We start from the raw sequence: 23,376 nt of genomic DNA, 5'->3' as shown, positions 1-23,376 counted from the left end.
GGATGTGAATCATACCGTGTGATGATAATTAGGGACATTGGGGCCGTAGTATGCCCCAAGGGTTCATTTTTGCTTTGGGTGGGTGCAGCTCGTCGTGTTTCTCGTTCATGCTAAAAGGTGATCGATTCGACAGTATTATTATCAACATGGAACACATTTTTCTTTGGGAAAAAAAAAAAAAACACTGATGGCTATGAACTTTGGAATTCGCTTCGAGAAAAATGTGTTTCATTCATACGGGTCTGTGCATGCCAATATAACTCACGAATTTCATTTTATTATGGACAACAAGCTCGACTAGTCTAAAAAAATGAATGGTTTGTTATTAAGAAAAACAACAACAAAACGAATGGCTTCAATCATAATCATATGTTCGGGACGTGAACCACATGACTGAGATTCGTGTGATGTTCAATCTAAGATTGGGAAAATTCACAATTGCGCGCTTTTGTAACATTTTAATTGGGAAAAGAATTGCATTGTCATCGATGAAAAGTGAAATCAACTCTAATATGAAAACAAATCCCAGCTATTCGAGAATTTTTGTATTTATCAGCAACAGAAACAATTTTATAGATATAAGAATTAAAGGAGATTACAATGAAGAAAACGGACCCAAAGCTCAACATGATCACACCAAGGATGAACATCCCAACTATGTTGCATCCTCGCCCCCGACAATTATATGCCTCCAATTGGAAAGCTATTGGAAAAGTTTCTTCATCTTTGCACCAAGTTCCTTACCTCTTAATTTGAATCTCTTTTATACCAGATCTCCAATAACTTTACGAAATACATCGGTTTGAAGATATTAATTCTTTCGAGCCACGTGAATAGGCCCGTCACTCTCAACATTATAGGCCCGAAATATTAAGGACAATATACATTGTTTAGGGCCCGAAATATTAGCTCATTTTCTATATACACCGTAGAGCAAAATGGAAAGAGTTGAAAGTCGTTTGAACCTGCACCAAAAAAGAGTTGCTATTCATTGCTTTTGTAACATTGTGATTGATAGGCGCGTAAATGTTTACATATGCGCCCCTTAATTTATCTTTGCTAAGTCTTTTTAATATTGTTACTTGGAATTTAATGTTTAATTTTTGTATTGTAGGTAATTGGAGGGTTTGATACAAAACGCGCAAAGTTAGAATATTGAACGGTGTTTGAAGAAACAAGTCCATATGGGTCAAAAGTTTATTAGCACTGGACTTAATTAGGCTTCGTTTCGGAACGTAAAAAAAATCCTTATTTTTTAAGAAGGCAATTTCAAGCTAAAAAATTATAAATTTATTGAAATGAAAAAATATGCAATATGAATCTTGTTTGAAAGATCTCATCGAGATCTTTTATACAATGCAAAAAAAATTAAAAAAATATTTTTCATTTACTTTAGTTTTGAGTTTAAAAATGTTAAGTAAGCTGCTTATTTTTTAAGAAGATTTCTGACCTGAGCCTTAGTCCACGGCAAAACCTACTGAATTTGCAATTCAATTGAGTGGGCCAATGCATTAGACTAACTGGTGGGTCCATATAAAAGGTCTTAGGCCTAAGCCTATCTCAGCCCACAAGGGTTTTATTAGTCGGCTACAACATTTATAAGGGGAATCTTCTGCCCACAAACAAAGGAGGACAAGAGGGGCTCCGGCATATATATTCACTCCGTTTGGTTTAACATTTTGAAAGTTACTTTTAACTCTCGGCATATTTTTTAATAAATTTTTCTCTCTATCTCTCTCAACTTATTTCTACTCCAACTCTCAAAAATAATTTTTTAAAATGTAAACCAAACAAAGCCAATTTTTCAATAGGTTTTATGCAGACGACTTTTCACACGAAAGGAAACAGAAAAAAAAGATCGGGGCGGAGATCAAGACGGACGAGGCTACTGTTCTTTGGTTCGATTATTTATTTAGTTTTCTTCGAGCTCTCTTTCCTTCATGTTATTTGATACTTTGTTCAATTATTCGCATTCCGATAATTCATATTGATTTTTGTTATTTATCAAAAGTGTTCCTTGATTCCTGTTTAACTTAAATATTTTATTTATTTTTATCTCGCGCGTTTAGAATCATGTTTCATTCTAGGGTTTCTTCTGTTTCTTGTGCAAATGATCAGTGAGTAGTCATTGAAGTAGGGTCGCGAGGTGATTAGCACACCGTGGGCAGTTTGGGTACTGCTCCTATTTTCAAACAATGAAAAAAACGATTTTAGATTGTAAAAATACTTTCCGTGGACGAACTCGGGCATTGTTGGAGCCCATGTGAACGGGAAAATGGGGATCCAAAACTCATTCTCCACTGCGCATAGGTAAACGGCGACCATAGGATCTCGCATCTTGCGGGGTATCTTTTTCAATCCAAAGTTGAACGTTTTTAAGAACACCGAATGGAGTAGGGAAGTCCGGACTGGTTACGTGTGTTATGAACTCTACGACCGTACCTCTTTTTAATTATTTGAAAAAATTCAATTTCTTAGTTTTAGTTAATCTTAGCATCAAACTACAAGGGGTGGCTACCTAAGAGCCCGTTTAAATTATAACAACCCGAATTTTTAGTCAGCACACATCACCATCTCTGTGGATTCGACTCCAGACTTACCGGATATTATGCTACGTCGGTCTCCGCTCTACGTTTGGGACAACCCATTATTAATTTTAGGATTAGAAAATCGCCAAGCAGTGATGTGATTTTTTTTCCTTTTCCCTTAATTCCCATTCCCTTCTTCCCCCTTTCACCAATCTATTTTTCCTCCTAAAGTTTTGAACTTTCTCTCTCCTCTGCTTTCACTTTCTCTTGTGGATCTGGGTTAAGATCCTTTTTCTACTTCTTCGAGTGAGAGTTAGATCTACAATTTTTACCACATGTTGGGGTTGACCATCACTAATCTGTGATGGATTTAGAGCTTCGGGTTTCAACAGTTTTTGTACAAAGCAAAGGTGGTGGAGTTTCAGCAATCGCGCAGCAACAACAGCAGTGACAGCAATATAACTTGGTTACTTCAACTTTATGCAAATCTAATTTTTCCAAAACCTGTTGATTTTTCACTATTGCTGCTGAATTTTTGCAGCTTTTGTCTATGCTTGATTTGTTTCGGTTGTGTCTTTTTTTAGGGAAAGTCTTCAATACACACCCTTTTAAGGTGTGTACCATATGCACTTATTATGTGGTTCATATTGTGCCACCTCATAAAAAAATTGCTTGTAGGACCGATCATTCATAACATTTTATTTTGTATCGTAACTTTCATACTAAAAATTCGTAACTTTTCATCATATGATTCGTAACTTTTGAGTAATACATTCATAACATTTTGGGAATCATAACATTTTAGTGTGTTTTAATGAGGGTGCATATGATACACACCCAAATAAGAAATGTGTATTGTAGCACTTCCCCTTTTTTTAAGTGGTTTTTGCTTTACATGGCCGTAGTATTGTTTTCTAGTCCAACCGTTGGAGCATTTGTTTGTTCCTTGAAAACGCATTTAATACTGCTGTTCACACACACGTCCCTATTAACATGTACTCCCTCCATCCTATTTTATCTACTTCCACCGTCCACGTTTGTTAATCCACAAAAATGCTTTTAAGTCCCACAAAGATTGTCAATGTAATCACATCAATGTACAAAAGAAATTGTGTTTCCTTTCTTGCCCTTCTTTTTTTGTGTAGTCATATCAATATTAAATTAAACTTCACTTTTGAGCCAAATTAAAGTTTTGATTGAAGGGCAAAAAAAGAAATTTATCTTACAAAAAGCTAGTATTATTTTGCGTAAGCAATATTATTTTTTATCTGTTCATTAATTTAGACATAATTATTCGAACTGCATCATAAAAAAAACAACTTAATCTGATAACTAGAAGATGGCAATGATGACTATTTTTTGCATAACTAAAGTGTAAAGTAAGTTGTTAATTGGCTAAACTTAGAACAGAGCTGCTATGAATTAATACATACAGGGCACATATTCGGCGTAAATACATCTCTGGGACCCGTCTTTGCAAACAGCTTGCAAAATTCAAAATATTAAAAGTTTGCAAATTTGCTCGAATTCTTGAAAAATTAGCGAGTTCGCGATTCTGATGGGTGTACGTTACCAGCGAACTATAACTATGTGACTAAAAAGGTTATTGGGCCTTTCTCCATATTGGCCTATCGTTGTTGATGGAAACATTTTATTTTGAGCCTACCATTAACACATATACAAGAATTGTAGGAACTGGGAACCTAATTTTGGACCCAAACATTGGGCCTGAAGCAGTTGCTTTATGGGCGTCCCGTCGGACCAATCAAGTAGGATGTTTTTTTTTTTTTTATACTTTTATCCCCTAAAATATCGACGTTTTTTCCACTTCATCCTTAAACTATGTAAGAGAAAAAAATTTCACCTCAACTTTCTGTTCTACAATCTATTTTGTCCAAAATTGTACGAAATTGGACAAAATTTTACCTAGAAACTGGACGAAATAGATTGTAATTAAAAAATTGAGGGACAAAATTATTGTTTACATAGTTGAGGAAACACCGTAACTATTATGTAGTCATGATGCATTAGTGAGCATTTTGTATCAACGTTTTGTGAGATATTCTCATGTCTATCAATGGGAATGAATTAGATAAAACTACACAGTAAGCATCACATCATTGATCATAAACAAATTTTACAATGGCGACGGGAACAAGAGTAACAATTTAGTTTGTAAAGCTCCAGCAGCGGGTATAGTAAGCAAAAAGTATACGAAAAGAAAAAGGGAGGGGGGGGGGGGGGGGGGGGGGGGACGAAATAACCGTAGCGGATGCATCGGATGGACGTTAAGTGATTGATATTATCCTCCCAGGACCCGAACTTCTTTGTTTCCGAAGGGGAATTATCAAATTTGATCAACCATTAACAGTAATCCTAATGTATGCGAATTTTGTGTGTGTGTGTGTGTTGGGGGGGGGGGGGGGGGGAGGTGGTGTTGGGTGTGTGTGTGTGTTATATTTGATCACACCATGCTAAAAAGGGTATTGATAATTTAAGGACAATATTTGTTATTTACAAGGCTATTTATTATCCATCCCAGTTAAAGGAAATAAGGAGCAACACAACTAGGGGTAGCCCTCCCTCAATTATTTTCCTAACACTTCATTTCGGTGAAGGGTGGAAGAGTCCACCTTCACTTATTTGGATACAAACACACGAAAACAGAAATCGTTGAGGTGAAGGGTGGAAGAGTCCACCTTCACTTATTTGGATACAAACACACGTAAACGAAACATAAAACCAACAACAAAGAAGAATTATTCATTTGCTGGGAACAACAAGTTGTTTTTTGGGAGCTCCGGTGTCCTTATCCTTGAGGAAATTCATGTACCATATGGCCGATCCTCTAGGATACCTTGTGAGATTTCCATCTCTGTACTCGATATAGATCAATCCAAAACGACTAGTGTAACCAGAAGACCATTCAAAATTGTCAAACAATGACCACGCAAAGTAACCCTTCAACTTAACGCCGTCGCTGCCAAAATAAGATTTGCACATAAAATAAGTTTTTATATTTTCGTTATATTTTGCTCGAAACACTAGGAGAGGCAAAGTTATTCGAGTACGTACTCAATCGCTTCCCGAAGGCAACAGAGATGATCAATGTGGTAATTTGTCCTCATTTCATCCACTCTTTCTTCTGTAAATCTCTTTTTCAAACTACTCTCTTCGCCCAACCCTGCAAAAGGGAAGAATACTTAGGACCCAACCAAGAGAGAAATCCCTTTTAGTTCTTTATGCATCAGAATTATCATTTCTCCACACAACTGAAAATTTTAAGAAAAAAATACTCAGATGATAGGGGATTAATCACTTACCATTCTCTGTGATATAAATAATCGGATTTTTGTACTTTTTCTTTACGTACATCATACAATCATAAATTCCTTGTGGGTACACGTAGATCCAACCACAACTAGCCTGCAACATTATTGTCAAAAAAAAGATATCTTAATTTCAGAACTAAACATTTTTTACTAATAGAAGCTAGGTTTTTTGTTTTGAACAGCAAAAAAAAAAAATCAACAATAACAGAAGAAGGTTACAATGGATAAAGGACAAGTATATAAATCGACATCCCAACAAGATTGACACCCATTTCTCTCGACAAACATATATATGCCATAATGCAGTACAATCCTATTTTGGTGAACTTTTGATTGAAGTTTATATAGCTAGAGAGAGGCCTGACCAGTGGACCAATCGGAACCCCATTCCGCACACCTGGAAAAATTATCACATACCACCTTAGTAAAAGTATTGGAAGTTAGTTAATTTAATAAGAATTTACAGAGTTATAGCTCTGGGCTTACTTGTGTACTTAACCTTAGGATCTGTGGTGTAGCTTAACTTTTCAACGTTGATGTTTGATGCATCTGCTACATACTGGGCAGTATAGTAATTTAATCCGAGAAAATCATACGAGCCTTTCAGTTTCTCAGATTCAGTATCTGAGAATTCGGGTAGACGGCTACCTACAAGTTTCCTCATGGATTGTGGATAACGACCATATACAACTGGATCCAAAAACCTAATCAAACACGTACAACATCAAGGAATCATAAAATGCAATATCAACTGTACGTAAATGCAATCTCATAAAAATAAAACCACGTTCAACGTCTACGGTGCATTTTTTGAAAATAAAAACAAAACCAACATATTCTTTCCTTCTTTTCTAGCTAGGTTTCTGCCTTCATTAAGTATGCATTTTCCCAAGCTAGAATGTAAGTAGTACTCACTCACCATCCCAACTTGAAATCTAGTGCTCGTTGTGCAGCATCGATATCAGCTGTCGAATCAGTGTAAGGCTCCATCCAGGTTATCACATTAGTGATTCCAATCTTCCCCTTTTGGCATGCCTATTAATGATCAAACATGCATCTTCCATATTCAATTAATTCATCAGAATCATTTCCAAATCTCTAAAGTTTTGAGACGTATGAGACAGAAGTCAATGATTTTATATCAATTAATTCTTGTTTATCATACTAGTGTGGGAAGTGGGAACCTAAAGTAAAACTGATCGAACCTGATAGTTTTTTCTATAGAGCTCTACTGCAGCTGCATGAGCAAGAAGAAGGTTGTGCGTGACTATGTAAGGTTCTGTAGCAGGATTCCCATTGTCAAATGGTTCCGATTGAGCACTTGTAATAGATCGATGTGACGGCTCGAAACTCCATGTGCTATCTTCAGTCGAAGATGTAACAGGCCTTTCGGCAGTAGTGCCTCGACCTGGTGCGAACGCACCAGTTGCATACCCATACTTACTGAAGCTCCATGGCTCATTTAGTGTGATCCAATGTTTCACTCGATCACCAAACTCCCAAAAGCAAAGATCCACGTAGTCACAAAAGTCGGCCCTAACATTTGATAGACCACCAAAGCTCATTTGATTACTTCAGCTAATTAATAATACTCGTTAATTACAATATCTATGAGGTGGATATATGTATATAGCTGAGTAATAAAATCGGATTCGATCACTTACACTATTTTAGAACTTAGAAAGCCGCCATATGCATCGTCCAATGCTTGGGGAACGTCCCAATGGAACAGAGTCACAAATGGTGTGATATCTACGTACATACACCAATACAAATTATGTTGGCATGCGCGCATACAAACTTTTTGAGATTAAATGAAAACATGATTTACTATAATTTGTATCAAAATCCATTAAGATCATGATTAATTTGAGAGACATAACCATTTGCTATAAGCTCGTCAATTAGATCATTGTAAAACCGGATCCCTTCCTTGTTAATACCCAAATTTAGCTGTCCACCTGACAATTGCATTATCGTACTAACATTAGAAACATGCCATAAGTGATTGCATAAAGCCAGCAAAAAGTACTGAAACAATCAAATCTTACAAGGCAAGATTCTGGACCATGAAATTGAGAATCTAAAGCCCTCCAAACCCATTTTCTTCATGATCTTCACATCTTCCTACAATTTCATATGTTCCGAAACCAAAGTGCAGTTAAAAAAGACATTATTGCCATCACTATTCGTACTTCGTAGTGATAAATGGAACTGCATAAACAAGCTACTTATGTAATTATTCAAAACAATTTACCTTAAATTGACGATAAAAATCAATTGCCGTGTTTCCGTTACTGCCATCAGTGATCCTACCTGCCATTTCACCATGAACATCCAAAAAGATGGTTATTGCTAAATAAGAGCAAGGGCCTAGCTAATTGTTCAAAAACTAGCTATTAGCTCTCTTATGCAGATTTGCATGTTAAATATTTGGTAGTGTATTTTTTTTTTTTTTTGAACAGCAAAAAGGGATTTTATTAATTGATCAATGAAAATAAATTACAAAGATTAATTAAAAGAATCCAAGCATGAGGCATCAAACCGGAGGAAGAGAAAACCACAAGAAATACAACTCCTCACTCCACCAATCACATGCCAAGCCAGTCCCTCGGGGTTAGAATTGGATTATTATTTCTATGGACACAAGTGATACAACAATCTAGAGAGAGAGAGAGAGAGAGAGAGAGAGAGAGAGAGAGATTACCAGGCCATCTCTTGGTGAAATCATCCCAAATGCTTGGGCCACGACCCCCTTCCTTTGCCGCGCCTTCATACTAAGAAAAAACCCCAAAACCAAATCATTTATCTCTATATTAGTAGAAGTAGAAAGTTCCTCTATTGAAGATTTTAGAAGTAGAAAGTTCCTCTATTCAATGAAGAAAGCTACGGGTAGTACCACAGTAATTGGGACAGAAGCAAATGAGAAGTGTGCTCCCAGTTTTTTTGTTTTTGTTTTGTTCTGTTCTTTTTTCCGTGATATGTGTAACAGTGTGTTCGATGCAGAACTAATTACTCAGTCTGTCCCCAATTCTTGGTTCTTCTCTCCTTTCCGAATGTCGATCCCCACAATATATATGGTTTGTTTCGAAAAATTAAAGCAACAATTTTTGTTAATTACTACCATCCAAATGCGATGGAGAAGTATGCTCCATGCAAAACTAGTTACTTGCTCTGTTATTCTTGGTTTTTTTGTCCTTTCAGAATGTCCCCACAATATTGTCCAGTACGAAAATTCGAAGCAGCAATTTCTTTCTTACTTTCCAAGATTATCCAAATGTACGTATCCCCATCTTGGTCATAACCCTTACATATTAACAAATTCCTTTCCCTTTGTTGATAAAATATTATAACTTCTATAAAAAAAAACCTAAATACTAGTATGAGACAGGGAGAGTACCTGAAAAGAAGCTGATGCTGCGCCGAAAACAAAATCATCAGTGAAATAGGCGCGATGGATTGAAGGAAAGCCGTTGCCAGTAATTGGCAACTGCTTTCCATTAGCGTAGCCATTGGCTTGAGCCTCCATTGCTTATTTTTTGAAAATAATAGCACTCGTTACTGAAGACAAAGGAGCTTATGTATTGCTTGTAGTGTTGTGGGTTTCTTTGGAGCTTACAAACTTGGGTTTATATAGGCGTGCAGGAGTATAGCCTGTGATTCATGCATGTTGGACGGTGCTGCTAGTGCCTTCATATTTATGGCACGTGTTTTTTGTTTGTTTCTTTATCTGTAAAAGTAACATTTTATTAGGAAAATGGAGAAAGGGAATCTAATCAAAAGTTAGAAAATACAGTCAGAGACCCATACACCTAAAGACCTAAAAAGCACAAATATACGATAAACAGCTCAAACAAACCCTTAAAGTCCTAATCCAGAAGAAAATGCTGAAATGTCCTATTTCTTTGCCCACTGAAATGACAGCAACACAAGATGGATCAGTTTGTTTTGCTTGTAATAGTGCTCCTATTTGCCTGACTATTCTGGGGGTGTTTTGGGAGGGATCACAAATCTGCTTTTGCTGCCCGGAGGATCTTCCAGCTTTGATGTGGTTTCTTATCTGGTGCAGGATATTTTCTTACGTAGTTTTTTTCTAGCCAGCTGTTTTTGGCCTTCTGTTTTCTTCTCTCTTCCAATACTCTATTGGAAGTCTTTTTCCTTTCCCTATTCCATGCATCAATATCATGGTTTAGGTTTCTTTTCCTTGACTATCAAATTTTAATAATATAATCTTTTTGCCGATAAAAAAAGTCTTAAAAAAGTCTAAATCTTACAATAAAGCACGCACAAAAGAACCTAGCCCACCAATGTGGGCTAAGCCCAGCCCAAGAAAACCCAAAACCTAAACTCTCCCATCAAAGATATTCAGTCGCCGCCGATAGCCACCACCTGCCACCATGATCAGACAGTCACAGCCTACCACCACCGAATCACCACCTCCAAATACCACCAAGCCACATATAATGTGATTATGGTCAAAATGTATTTTGAATCTGGTAGGAGTGTTTTGTATATATTAACCAAAATGAGAAAAGCGAAAAATAAGAAATCAAAAAGTTCACCTCCCTTTATTTCTGGCTTTTGTTCACTAAAGTCAAAAACCAAAAATGCATTTAACACGTTTTTCGTGACTCCAATTAACCAATCACCTAGGATCAAAAAAATAATAATAATTAACCAGTCACCTAAAAGTCTAAATCGGAAAAGTAGGTATCCATCCAAATACCCCTTCTGCAAAAGTAGGGTCCCAAATGGGTTAAACAAATTTGGGACTCATACCTCATGCGCGTTATGCTCTATTATTAGTAATCATTTTTTTTTTCTAAAGAATTTATTAATCTTTGAACAAGGATAGAAATATTAAACAGAATTGATCACGCATTTTTTGATATCCAAATGAGCTGATGCTTTACTAAAATATTTTTTAAATAAATTGAACGACTCCAATTATTAGTATGAGACCTAAAAAAAAGTTCTGTGCAATCTGGTGTACTGCAATGACCAATGATTTACCCATAATTGGGCTCTTTATAATTGAAATGGCACATAGCTTAGATAAAAAATAATAAATAAATAAAAAAACTACTTTCGAACTCGACTCGATAAACAAACGAACGAGCTCAAGCTATTTTGTTCAGCTCATTTCAAATGTGAGCCAACCATGAGCTATAGCTCGGCTCGAAGGAGCTCGCCCAAGTGCCCATATACATTGTCTGTATTAAATACTGTAATAATAATGTTTAATTTTGTGATCTACAAAGTTACACGATAAACAGCTACCAAGGGTCAGAGTTTTGTGCTCGCACATCTCGTGTTGTCATGTCGTGTCATATTCAGTTCGTCTTAAAAAGTGATTTATCCAAACCCTCAAACTTTGTGACCGCCTATTATTATAGATTGTCTGTATTAAAAATTAGTAATAGTACAGTTTAATTTTGTGGACTTCAAATTAGTTCGACACGTACAATAAACAGTTGCCAAGTCCCAGAGGTGTTGTATCACTCCTACCAAAATGGCTGGTGAGTCTCTACAAGTCACAAGTACAACTAAATTCAAATTTAAGGTTTTCTCACAAAGTCCGTGTTAAATATTCACTTTTACTAGTAGTAATTAGTCCAGAAATGGTTGGTGAGTCTTTTCCTATTTGATGTACGTGGAAATTTTATATTCAACCCAAACGAATGCAGATTTCCTCCTGTCCCGATAGGAGGAGTTTCTTCAACCTCGGACACATGGCAATCTTTTATTGGCCCAAGTCCCAGAAAGAGGAGCTAATGTACATATAGTTAGTAGTGTTGTGGGTTTTTTTTGTGCTTACAAACTTGGGTTTAAATAGGAGTGCCCCACCCCCCATCTTTGACTCTGTAATTCTGGCTAAGAGCAAGTACACCAAAGCAGGTAAAATAGCATTTTTGGTATTTAACCTAGGCAAAATCCCAAAATGTACACTGCAGCAAGCTAGCAAAAGCCTCTTTTGACGTTAGCTAGACTAAATTCGGCTACAGTTCTTCGGTAAACTTACCTAAGAACTGTTCACCATCTACACATATAATATTATTCTCTCTCTCTCTCTTACAACAGTGAGCCCTCTCCCAAACCAGAGTTTTTCAAAGGGCTCAATGCTAGTGGCATCGGTTTGCTCTTTGAAGACGATTCGGTCGCTGGCCTCCGTGAGGATGGCCGGTCAATTGATGTTCCCCTAATGAAACATTCCATCAAAATCAAAGGGTAAGTGCATCCCTTCATTTAACAAGAACACACAAACCCACGAGTTTTCTGCCCCTCAAGCTCTGAAAACCTAAAAATAAGTTCAAGAGGAAACGGTTTGTGAATGGCTTTCTCCATCCCAAGAGGTAACCATCAAAATCAAGATCAAGGAAACGGTTTCCATCAAAATCAAGAAGACGACGGTTTGTTTTTCTCTTATTCACAACAGGTAACCATCCACATTTGATCTCGGCGGCGGCGGCATACCAACGTCGCTCTGGTACTCTAATGTGTTGTTTGGACAGGGAAGAAGAAAAAAAAGAAAAAGAAAAAGGAAAAGATAATGAAAAAATTAATATTTTAATAAAAAATAGGTAAAATAGATAGTATTAGTGTAGTATTGAAAGTGATGTGGATAGCAAAAAGGAAAAATATGCACTGTTGACTTGCAATTTTGGCTCAAATTTTATCTAATTTGGTGTACTTGCTCTAAGGCACATAACTCATTGGTTAGCCCATCCTAGTGAACCTCCCCAGCGCATGGCAAAGGACGTCGGTAAACTACCATTCTATCTTTGCATGTGATTCATGCATGTGAACAATTATTGTACGTGCAAGCTTTTTTCATATGAGCTAAAGATTGTTGGACGGTACTGCAAGCCCCCTCATATTTAGGGACCGGGAGACCCTGCCAAGCAGGGGTGCCGAGCGCATCTCAACCGTTCAAAAGTGTTTTGGACGATTCGGATGCAAAGATACCGAATGAATTTAAAAAAAAAAGAAAAGAAAAAGGAAAAGATGTTTCGATCTAGGCCGTCGATTTTGACATGAATGGCCGGATTGGCCGCTCGGCACCCGCTCAGCAGGGGTGCCGCTCGGCAAGGTCCCCAGGTCATTTTAGGGCGAGGTTGGCTTATTCACAGATATTCACTTTCCCGGTTTATTCATCATCATTACACTTTTACTCATTAACTTTTCAAAATGGAATCTACTTTTAGGGACAAAATAGACAATGCACTAATTTTTACCTACTAACTTTACAAAATGGATACTCATACTTATTAAGGGATAGCTCAAAATAGAATATTAGACTCTAAATAAGGGACTGTGGGAGTATAAAATATGATCAATGTTTGGGAGCCTTATTTTTTTACACTTCTGGTTTTTTGTATTATAGTCTGAATGTATTATAAATTTGTCAAGTATTTGAAAAATATGTGCAAGATGTATTTTGCAACAGAAGTAAAATTTGTGAGATATATGTACAGATTACATTTTTTACGTAGCTCTTTTGTATATATATTAATCAAAATGAGAAAAGTGAAAAATAAGAAATCAAAAAGTTCGTCTCCCTCTGTTTCTGAACAAAATTTCTGGCTTTTGTTCACTAAAGTCAAAAACTAAAAATGCATTATCGAGAACACGTTTGTGACTCCAATTAACCAATCACCTAAAAGTCAAAATCGGAAAAGTAGGTATCAATCCAATCACAAACCAATTTCCAACAACAATAGGGAACACAATCATTATCGGGAACCACAATCATTATCAATAGAATCAAATGCCAGTGAATAAATGTTTCATAATTGGATCCAATATCGTATCTTAGAGTCACCATGAGTAGGCAGCCCGTGAAACTTTTTCCCGAAAAACAATCCGGCAAAAGAAAACCGTTGAGCATTAGAGTCACCGGCCCAACCCGGTCTCTAATGGCCAGAGTCACCCGCGCACCGAGAATTAATTTCCTTAAACTTTCCAAATTAAGTTCCCAACAATATCCACAAAGTTCTCACCAAAAAGATTTATTCAAACAATAAAAAGATTTCACCAAATGTTTTACCGCATGCCGATTTAAGTAACCAAATAAACAATTACGGGTTTCCAATTCCAATCATAAAATCTTCTAGACAATAATTTAAAGCACACGAGGAAGTTCGAAAATATATAACATATTTAACCACTTACCTAGGTCCTAGGTCCAAAAGTAGTACGATCGAATAACGCAAAATGAAACTATCCTGTACACAAAGATAGAGCATACGAATAACAAACTAATTTAAATATAATACCGACAACACAAGCTAGGAACACTACTGCTTTTAAATTACCCCAACCTAGTTTCCTAAGCCAACAGTAGCCTCCAAAAATCCACCTACAGCAACCCCAACGAGTTCTTTGATTTCCAAGAACAATATCCACTTACACAAATCCCCATGCACAGCCACGCACCCAAATAACCTCCAACTCCATGATCCAAGTACAACAGAAGAAAAAAAAAAGGGAAGCAGAATTAAGGGAACAAAATCCACTTACCCGCCTGACCACCAATCAGCCGAACTCAAACGTCTCTGCGGCTTCTGCCTTTTACACACAAAGTTCTCTCAAACTTTTTATCTTAGACGTTCTCTCCAAATAAAAACCCTACTCCGCTAAAATATCCCCTAACGAGTAACTTTATAAAAAAAAAAACTACCCACTAATGTAATATCCCTAATTTGTAGCTAACACTACAACAAATTACACAATTGCCGACTAAATTCTGACTAAATTCCCGACTAAAATAAATTTAGTCGCCAAAAGTTGAACAATTACCGACTAAATATATGTTAGTCGGAAAATAGTTTATATTTCCCGACCAAAATTACTTTAGTCGCTAAATTTAGAGTTTTACCGACCAAAAAAATAAATTTAGTCGGTAAATATAATTTTTTACCAATTTAAAAAATTAACAAATGAATTACATTCCCCGACTAATTAGTTTGGTCGGGATTTTTGATCATTAGCCCACTAATAATAGTTTTAGTAGGCAAATACAAATTTTTTTTACGAATTTAAAAATTAAATAAATGAAATACATTCCCTGACTAATTAATTTGGTCGGTTTTATTGATATTAGTCGACTAATAATACTTTTAGTCGGGAAATAAATTTTTTTTACCAATTTAAAAATTAAATAAATGAAATATATTCCCCGACTAATTAGTTTAGTCGGGTTTTATTAATATTAGCCGACTAATAGTAGTTTTAGTCGGAAAATAAATTTTTTTTTAACAATTTAAAAATTAAATAAATGAAATACATTCCCCGACTAATTAGTTTAGTCGGGTTTTATTAATATTAGCCGACTAATAATAGTTTTAGTCAGAAAATACAAAATTTTTTAACAATTTATAAATTAAATAAATGAAATACATTCCCCGACTAATTAGTTTGGTCGGGTTTTATTAATGTTAGCCGACTAATAATAGTTTTAGTCGGCAAATATAAACTTTTTTACCAATTTAAAAATTAAATAATTGAAATAAATTTCCTGACTAATTATTTTGGTCGGGATTTATGCATATTTAGCTGACTAATTATAGTTTTAGTCAAAAAATATCAATTTTACTCTTTTTTTAAAAAAATTTCACGAAAAGAAAGATTTGTTCCGACTACATTGATCACAATGCTACCTTCCCGATCGAAACCATTCATTTTTTTTTTCTTAATCCTAAAATCTTGGCTCGATCAGGTTTAAAGAAAGCCCCTTTATTGGCACGCAAATTTCTTAAATAAAAATAATTTTGCTATCCGATCAAATGTCTACCCACTTGTAGTTAACTTCATATTTTGTATGAATAATATTATTCGTATTGATTGCCAAAAAAAAGACCTTAGGTGGTGTCAGTTAGTGCTCTGTAACACTTAAATGTTTTTTGATCTGATGGTTGCCAATATCGAATGATCTCCAATTTTCATGACAATGCTATAATCGGTAAGATGTGAAATCTTAACGGTTCAGATCGGGCATTATGAAAATGACTCGGTATTGCCTTAATTTACAATCTATACTTTTGATTTGCTTGATAATCAACTAAGTCTTATGTTGCTCTCGTTCTTGCAGTAGCCACACGATTGCAAGACAATCATGATGATCAGGGCTGTTGATTTTGTTGCACTCGTTGAATTATTCATTCTTGTGAATTTGTGGCTCGATCAGATTTAGAAAACCCTTTTATCGAGACATGAACTCATTAGAAAAATAATATTTTTTGTTCGATCAATTGTCTAACAGAAAGTGATCCACATGATGATCAGGACCGTTGATTTTGTTGCTCTCGTTTTTGCAGTAGCCACACGATTGCAAGACAATCATGATGATCAGGACCGTTGATTTTGTTGCACTCGTTGAATTATTCATCCTTGTGAATTTGTGGCTTGATCAGATTTAGAAAACCCTTTTATCGAGACATGAACTCATTAGAAAAATGATATTTTCTGTTCGATCAATTGTCTAACAGAAAGTGATCAACTATAATCTCAGTAAGAATCATCTAACCCGTAATAAATTAAAGCTAGACGGTTTTGATCGCATAAAAGACCTCAAGTGGGGCTCAGGTGATATGCTATAAGACTTTAATGTTTCTGGAGGCAGTAAAAGCCTTCTGCTCATTTGGTCGCTGATATTGAATGATCTTCTATTTCACTGATATTGAATTATTCATTCTTGTGAATTTGTGACTCGACCATGTTTAGAAAATTCCTTTATCGAGACATGAATTCATAGAAAAATAATATTTTTTATTCGATCAATTGTCTAACAGAAAACGATCAACTATAATCTCAGTAAGAATCATCTAACCCATAATAAATTAAAGCTAGATGGTTCTGATTGCACAAAAGACCTCAAGTGGGGCTCGTGTGATATGCTATAAGACTTTAATGTTTCTAGACACAATAAAAATCTTCTGCTCATGTGGTCGTTAATATTGAATAATCTTTTATTTTGGTGATATTGCTATAATCGATAAGACATAAAATTCTAACAGTTCAGATCAAGCATTATAAAAACATCCATGTTGATAAAGTTTAGACTTTGTATGCAATGGTGGCATAAAATAACAAAACTATTTTGTCTATAATTGGCACAACAATATATAAATAAATTACTAAAAAAGTCCATTGAAAGTTTTTAAACATGGTTTCAAAAGGTCTCTCAGTCCAAATTTGTGAACCCCACCTTATCTTCAGACTTGTGGTCTTCATATTTTGGTCCGGACTTGGGATTTATTGCAAATAATGTTAAGATTCTTCCTTTTTTATACCACAATAACGAATTATTCTTTTCTATATATATGCCACACAAATAAATAAATTAAAAAGCTGTTTTCCTTTGAAATAATAAGATTCAAATACAACACGAGAATCGAGATGCAGCTCTAGAAATTAAGCTTGGAATATTAAAATCATAGTTGCAAGAAAATTAAAATTGTCTGCGTCTTATTACGAACAACAACTATTCTTGTTTAATCGGACCAACAATCAATCATTTCAATAGTGAAGGACAGCAAAATAATACTGAAGGGTAGCATCATTGGTGGTGGCATTGAATTGATATGTTTTCACGGAGACAATTCCTCGTGCTAGTCCAAAAATGCCGGTCCCTCTGACAATAGACAATTCACGGTACGGATGAAAAACCGGATTCCATCCAAAGAGGCTAAGGCCCCGTTCCGGAACGCAAAATAAGTACTTATTTTTTAAGAAGGCAATTTCAAGCTAAAAAACGATGAGCTTATTGAAATCTAAAAATATGCAATATGGATCTTGTTTGAAAGATCTCATTGAGATCTTTAATACGGTGCAAAAAAAATTTAAAAGTTATTTTTCATTTACATTATTTTTGAGTTTGAAAATATAAAATAAGTACTTATTTTTTAAGAAAGTGTTCTGAAACGGGCTCTAAGAGTGCTACCCTTGTATTTCCCACTCGTGAAGACAAAGTTGAAATTCATGTTTAGAGCAAATTCCTCTAGCCCATCCGATAGATAAATCCCCTGGGCCCGGGCCATGACTTTAGAGTTGAGTTCGGGCCCAACTGTCAATTGATCGTCGATCACGATGATTGTCCCGAACGGGGTGGGGGCGGGAGTCTTGCTAGTGAAGTTGGCTCGGGCCACTACAACTGCAGTTGGATTCTTGCCACTCACCTGGTCATGCAAATACAACTTAAACGTCGTTAACTTTTCCTTCCTATGGCCCAAGTTTTGGAACCATTTTGCCACCCCTTCCGGTGATTCAACAATGCAACCCACCGCCGGCATGGCCGTAGCTACGACGATTGAGCAGAGGTATACAATTGTTGCCAGTGCTTCCATCTCTTTCCCTCTCATTTTGTCTGGATGTTAAGAATGGTGTATAAATACACTGGAATTATACTACTCCCTCCGTCCCTTTTTAAATGTCCTACTTCGTAACTCCAACTTATTAAAAAAGCATCATCATTATACCTTTCACATCAACTTTTTCCTCCACTTTCCTTACTTACCCATCATCATTACACTTTTTACTCACTAACTTTTCAAAATGGAATTTACTTTTAGGGACAAAATAGATAATGTACCAACTTTTACCCACTAACTTTACCAAATGTACACTTATTAAGGGACAGCCCAAAATGGAATACTGGACTATAATAAAGGGACGGAGGGAGTAGCTATTACTCATTGTTTTCCTTTTTTGGGTTGTTACCTCCCTTGTGTTTCATTAATTACATATTTTTTACCTTCTTAAGTTTCTGTCCTTCATTAATCATTTCATTTTCTGTGCGAAAAAAAATCTTCAAAGCGACGCTAATATGTAACGCCCTCTCACATGATGTGGGCTCCAAATATATATATGTTTCACACTATATGAGAGAGACGTTATAAATACTCGTTGCATTAAAAATTTTCTCATGATTTTCTTTCCCTTTATTTGTTAAATTCAATTGGGATTTCCGGTAAAGCACGCATCACCTCATGCATAAAGTAGAGAGGTAAATCTTAGTAAGAGATTTTCTTTCCAAGTTGGCTGTAGATTCAAAAGTCATTAGGTTTAATCAAATTTCTGACATGGAAATCCTAGGGCATTGAACGTTACTGAATGTTTTCAATTTGGAAAGTTTTGATTGAACGTCAATTTGGTTTGACTAGTACCCCTTAAGGGAAATTTAGTTATAAGGATGGTAAAATAATTTTCAATTAGGGGAAGATGCGGGCAAAATAGTTTGATCAGTGGAGGTCCTTCAACTTTTTAAGTTTTTTAGCCATAAAGCCAAAACATGTTTAGGCACTTTTATAGGATTTTAGGGTGCATTTTCCTATTATAAGGTTTTAGTGATTTAGGCATTTTCATAGGGTACCTTAGGGTTTTAGGCATTTTCAGATATAGAGTATCCTAGGGTTTTAGGCACTTTCATATATAGGATACCTTAAAACTTTAGGCACTTTCATAGGCACATCTGTCCTTATGTTTGATTGCAAAAGATGCTTGTCCTTGAGCTCAAAAAATGTTAATATGAAGGACTTTTAGCCAAGTCTCCCACAATTAATCATAGATTTTGAATTGTAATAGAAGCAGATAAAATTGTTTACTCTGACTGTAGCAATAAAAACTAGAACTCTATATTGCAAAAAATGTTTAGAATCTAAAATCTGATTCAATCCAAAAGCACCCCATTTCCAGTTTTAAAAAGGAAAAAATACAAAAAATATATAAATAAACAAAAAAAAAACAGCCATAGAACTAACCCTAACACCTCTGCAGATAACCCCAAATTGAAAACCCTCCACCACAACTGGGTGACCAACTGCCTCGAAAGCACCCAAAATTTTCTCTTGAAATCAGAAAATAAGCCCCAAGAAACATAAGACCGGGGTAAATGGTCCAATGGTTGTATAGCTGTACTCAAGTATAGTGAGGCTGTGAGTTCAACCTAGCCGGCTTTTGGATTTTATCTTGGATATTTTAAAATATTTGGGTAAAAGTCATAATTTTTTACTTTTTCAATTCGTCTCGAAACCACAAAAGTTATGCATAAAACTAAAAAATGCGAAAAAAATTTGAATAAGGACAAAACAAGAAAAGGTAAAAAATCTCAACAGGACCCAACCTACGTTTATGCGAAAACCTGCAGTCATAGGGACAGAGCCAAAAATTTCATCACGTAGGGACGACCATGCATGCGAGAAAAAAATATAAATACACATGCATAATCAAGTAAATTCATTAAAACTCAAAATAACGTAAATACATAAATTAGTTTAACTAATGAGATCGATATTGATGTGTCCTGTTTTTCTTTATTGTTCATGTTATTTTTTTTATTCATCACAATTGGACGAATTTGATACATGGGCTTTCATTTTACTTGATTTCACCATTCAAAAAACAAAGAATTAGTAGAATCTAGAATAACAATTAGGGAAAAACATATCTACAACTTAAATTTCACCAAAATTACTTAGGATTTCCAAAATCTCTTCTCCTCCGTCACTATTTTCTCACAATTACATTTGTAGTCTTAACAATTGGGGATGTTTGTGCCAAGAAGGGGAGAGATGAGATTTGGTGTGCCATTTTAGGGTAAAAAGAAATAAAACTGTAAAACACTAAACCCATTTAACGAAAGGTAGAAGTTTATTACTTGAATACTCACTATATTAATCCTATAGTTTTATTTTTTGTTATATTTTAGCACTTAGCCTTTAGTAATTAATATTGGTATCCTCGTATTTCAAAGGTTATTATTATATTTTTTTTTTTCCAAAATTCTATACAGGACGAGCCTATATACTTTTATAGGAATTTTTTTTTCATATAATAATAGTGTTTCTTTTTCTTTTTTTTCTTGTAGGAACGACCGCCTCTAGTGGTCCCTCCTTGGCTCCATCTCTGTGCAATCACCCATTGGACCTAGTGGTCACGGATTAATCCATCCGTAATTCCTGTCCGACAGTCAACCTTGAAGGCACCATGGGTTTACGTTGACATGTGAGTGAATCAATTAATCACAGTTGGACTATATATTGAGATTTGTTCCGCATCGCTTAATTATTTCCTCAAAAACTAATATATGAGAGCTTGAGCGGCTCCTCCACTCTTTTTTAATTGGTTTGAAGTTGGAGATGTGCTATATGTACCGACTATGGGGGAGGGAAATCGTACCGACGGCTGCCGGCGGGCTGTCTCCGGCCACCGGACAGCCGATCCGAGCCGTCCAAAAATTTTAAAAGAAAAAACCGATGGGGCCCTCGCTCAAATCAACGGCATCCGAGGTGTGCAGAGTGCTTGATCCGAGCACCCCTTTTTCGTGTATATACACGTATATACAAATATACACGAAAAAAGGATGCTCGGATCAAGCACCCTACACACCTCGGATGCCGTTGATTACCGCGAGGGCCCCATCGGTTTTTTTTTATAGAATTTTTGGACGGCTCGGATCGGCCGTCCGGAGACAGCCAACCGGTGGCCGTCCGTACGATTTTCCACCCCCATGGTCGGTACTCATAGCTTTTCTGTTTGGAGTTGGATGCTTTAAAATGGTATCAGAACCAAATTTTTGGAAAAAAATTTATGCCCATTATTTGTGTCATGAGTTCTCCGTTGTTTGTTGTGATCAAAGTGTTATGAATCATTTATTTACCTCTCCACATGCGAGTTAGGGGTTGCACGTGCGGATAGGAGTATAAACGAACCGAGTTGAACCAAACCGAGCTTCGGCGAGCTCGAGCTTGGCTCGAGCCTTAACGAGATGAGCCTTTAACGAGCCGAGCTTAGTTATTTACTAAACGAGTCTCTTTAATCCAGTCGAGCCTCTCTTAACGAGCCTAGCTTTTGTCGAACGAGCAAAGCTTGTTTAGTAAACGAGTCGAACCAAGCCGAGCTCGCGAGCTGCTCGGTTCGTTTACAGCCCTACGTGCGGGGGAGTGTTGGGATTTGTCCCACATCGGTTAATTATCTCCTCCAAAATTAGTATATAAGTTTGGATGACCTCTTCACTCTTTGCCAATTAATTTGAAGTTGGATACTTTAACACAATATATGTGTGTGTGTGTGTTTTCGAACTCGAATTGGTGAGTTCGTGTACGAGAATGTACGAACCGATGGTTGAATAGGAATTTGAATGAAAATTTAACACAGGTTCAAACAGATTGAAAATTTGAACACTTAATTTTTTCACCATAATTTTTAATATATAAATAGCCTAAAAAAATCAAGTGTTTTAATTTTCAACCTGTTTGAACCGGTGCGAAGATTTTAATTTTTTGATCATTTTATTCTAAAGGTCATAATTAATTTTTTGATATATAAACAGCCTAAAAATATATAAGATTGATTTTTCTCTTCCATGGTTCTTTTAGGGTTCTCATTGAAAGTCTTAAAGTCAAAAAATTAATTATGACCCTTTATGATAAAATGATCAGAAAATTAAGATCTTCGCACCGGTTCATACGGGTTGAAAATTGAAACACTTGATTTTTTTAGGTTATTTATATATTAAAAAATATGGTAAAAAAATTAAGTGTTCAAATTTTCAATCTGTTTGAACATGTGCAAAGATTTTAATTTTTTGATCATTTTATCCTAAAGAGTCATAATTATTTTTTTGACTTTAAGACTTTCAATGAGAACCTAAGAAAACCATGGAAGGAAAAAAAATCAATATTTCCAAATTCCAACCAAACGACGCCGTTTTGAGGGAGAGAGGGGGTGAAATACCAAGCTTGCCCTTGGTTTTGACGGAGGGAATGAACGGCGTCAGCCGCAGGGACCATTTAAAGACAAAATTGATACTTTGGGGATGCAATGTTAGCAATTGAAATATTGGGGACCAAAATGGCATGGCGAAAATACTTTGGGGACCAAAAAAGTCAAAAAGTTGAACCATATGTGGTGTTTTCGAACTCGGATTGGTTAGTTTGTATGCGAGAATGTGCAAACCAATAAATGGTTGCTGACTGTTTACACCATATATATATTCACCGCCTATCGATGATCGCCGAAATGTTGCAATTATGAGAATGTTTCCTATTTTATTATTTCGTATTAATAATATAACTAGTTTGTATTTGTTTGTATTTTAATAAAGTACAGGACACTTGCTTGTTTCTACACATTTGGAAGTTGAAGAGAAGTTATTTGGACAAGTGGCATGCTCCTACACACTTTGTAGTTTGTGGCAAGTTATTTGGGCACTTGGAAGATAATTAGAAGAATGAAGAGTAGTGAGAAGTTAAGAAGTTATTTCCTGCACATTTTATTTTTCTATAAATAGCCTATTTTGGCTTCATTGTAATCTCTCCAACAAATCAATGTCTTACCTTTGTTCTTAATTTTTGTCTTACCAACCTACTTCTGGGTTATAATTAGGAGTAGGAGTAGGATTAACTTAATTTTCTTAGTTTCAATCAGGATCCATCCTTTTTTATTGTAATTCTACCTTGGAAAAATAACAAAGTCCATTTGTTATTTTTCTTCTGCTCCACCCCACTTCACTAAACCAT

The 23,376-nt window shown here is 35.8% G+C and overlaps 2 protein-coding genes across 2 annotated transcripts; both read right to left on the bottom strand.

Moving 5' to 3' along the window:
• Window positions 1-5,034: 5,034 nt before the first annotated feature.
• Window positions 5,035-9,527, bottom strand: LOC131315296 (strictosidine-O-beta-D-glucosidase-like). Its single transcript, XM_058344455.1, has 13 exons — window positions 9,261-9,527; window positions 8,568-8,637; window positions 8,118-8,176; window positions 7,912-7,987; window positions 7,744-7,821; window positions 7,525-7,612; window positions 7,066-7,396; window positions 6,780-6,895; window positions 6,347-6,564; window positions 6,226-6,257; window positions 5,852-5,954; window positions 5,604-5,712; window positions 5,035-5,508 (listed from the first exon to the last, which is right to left on the bottom strand). Exons 1-13 carry the CDS (start codon window positions 9,387-9,389, stop codon window positions 5,292-5,294), a joined length of 1,626 nt encoding a protein of 541 aa, XP_058200438.1. The 5' UTR covers window positions 9,390-9,527; the 3' UTR covers window positions 5,035-5,291.
• Window positions 9,528-17,763: 8,236 nt separating this feature from the next.
• On the bottom strand, window positions 17,764-18,220 carry LOC131314148 (dirigent protein 15-like). The gene has a single exon (XM_058342638.1). It carries the CDS (start codon window positions 18,217-18,219, stop codon window positions 17,764-17,766), a length of 456 nt encoding a protein of 151 aa, XP_058198621.1. The 5' UTR covers window position 18,220.
• Between the last annotated feature and the right edge of the window lie 5,156 nt (window positions 18,221-23,376).

The sequence above is a fragment of the Rhododendron vialii genome, chromosome 13a, assembly GCF_030253575.1.
Source record: "Rhododendron vialii isolate Sample 1 chromosome 13a, ASM3025357v1".
Classification (NCBI taxonomy): Eukaryota; Viridiplantae; Streptophyta; class Magnoliopsida; order Ericales; family Ericaceae; genus Rhododendron; species Rhododendron vialii.
This window is presented reverse-complemented; position numbering and strand designations above follow the sequence as displayed.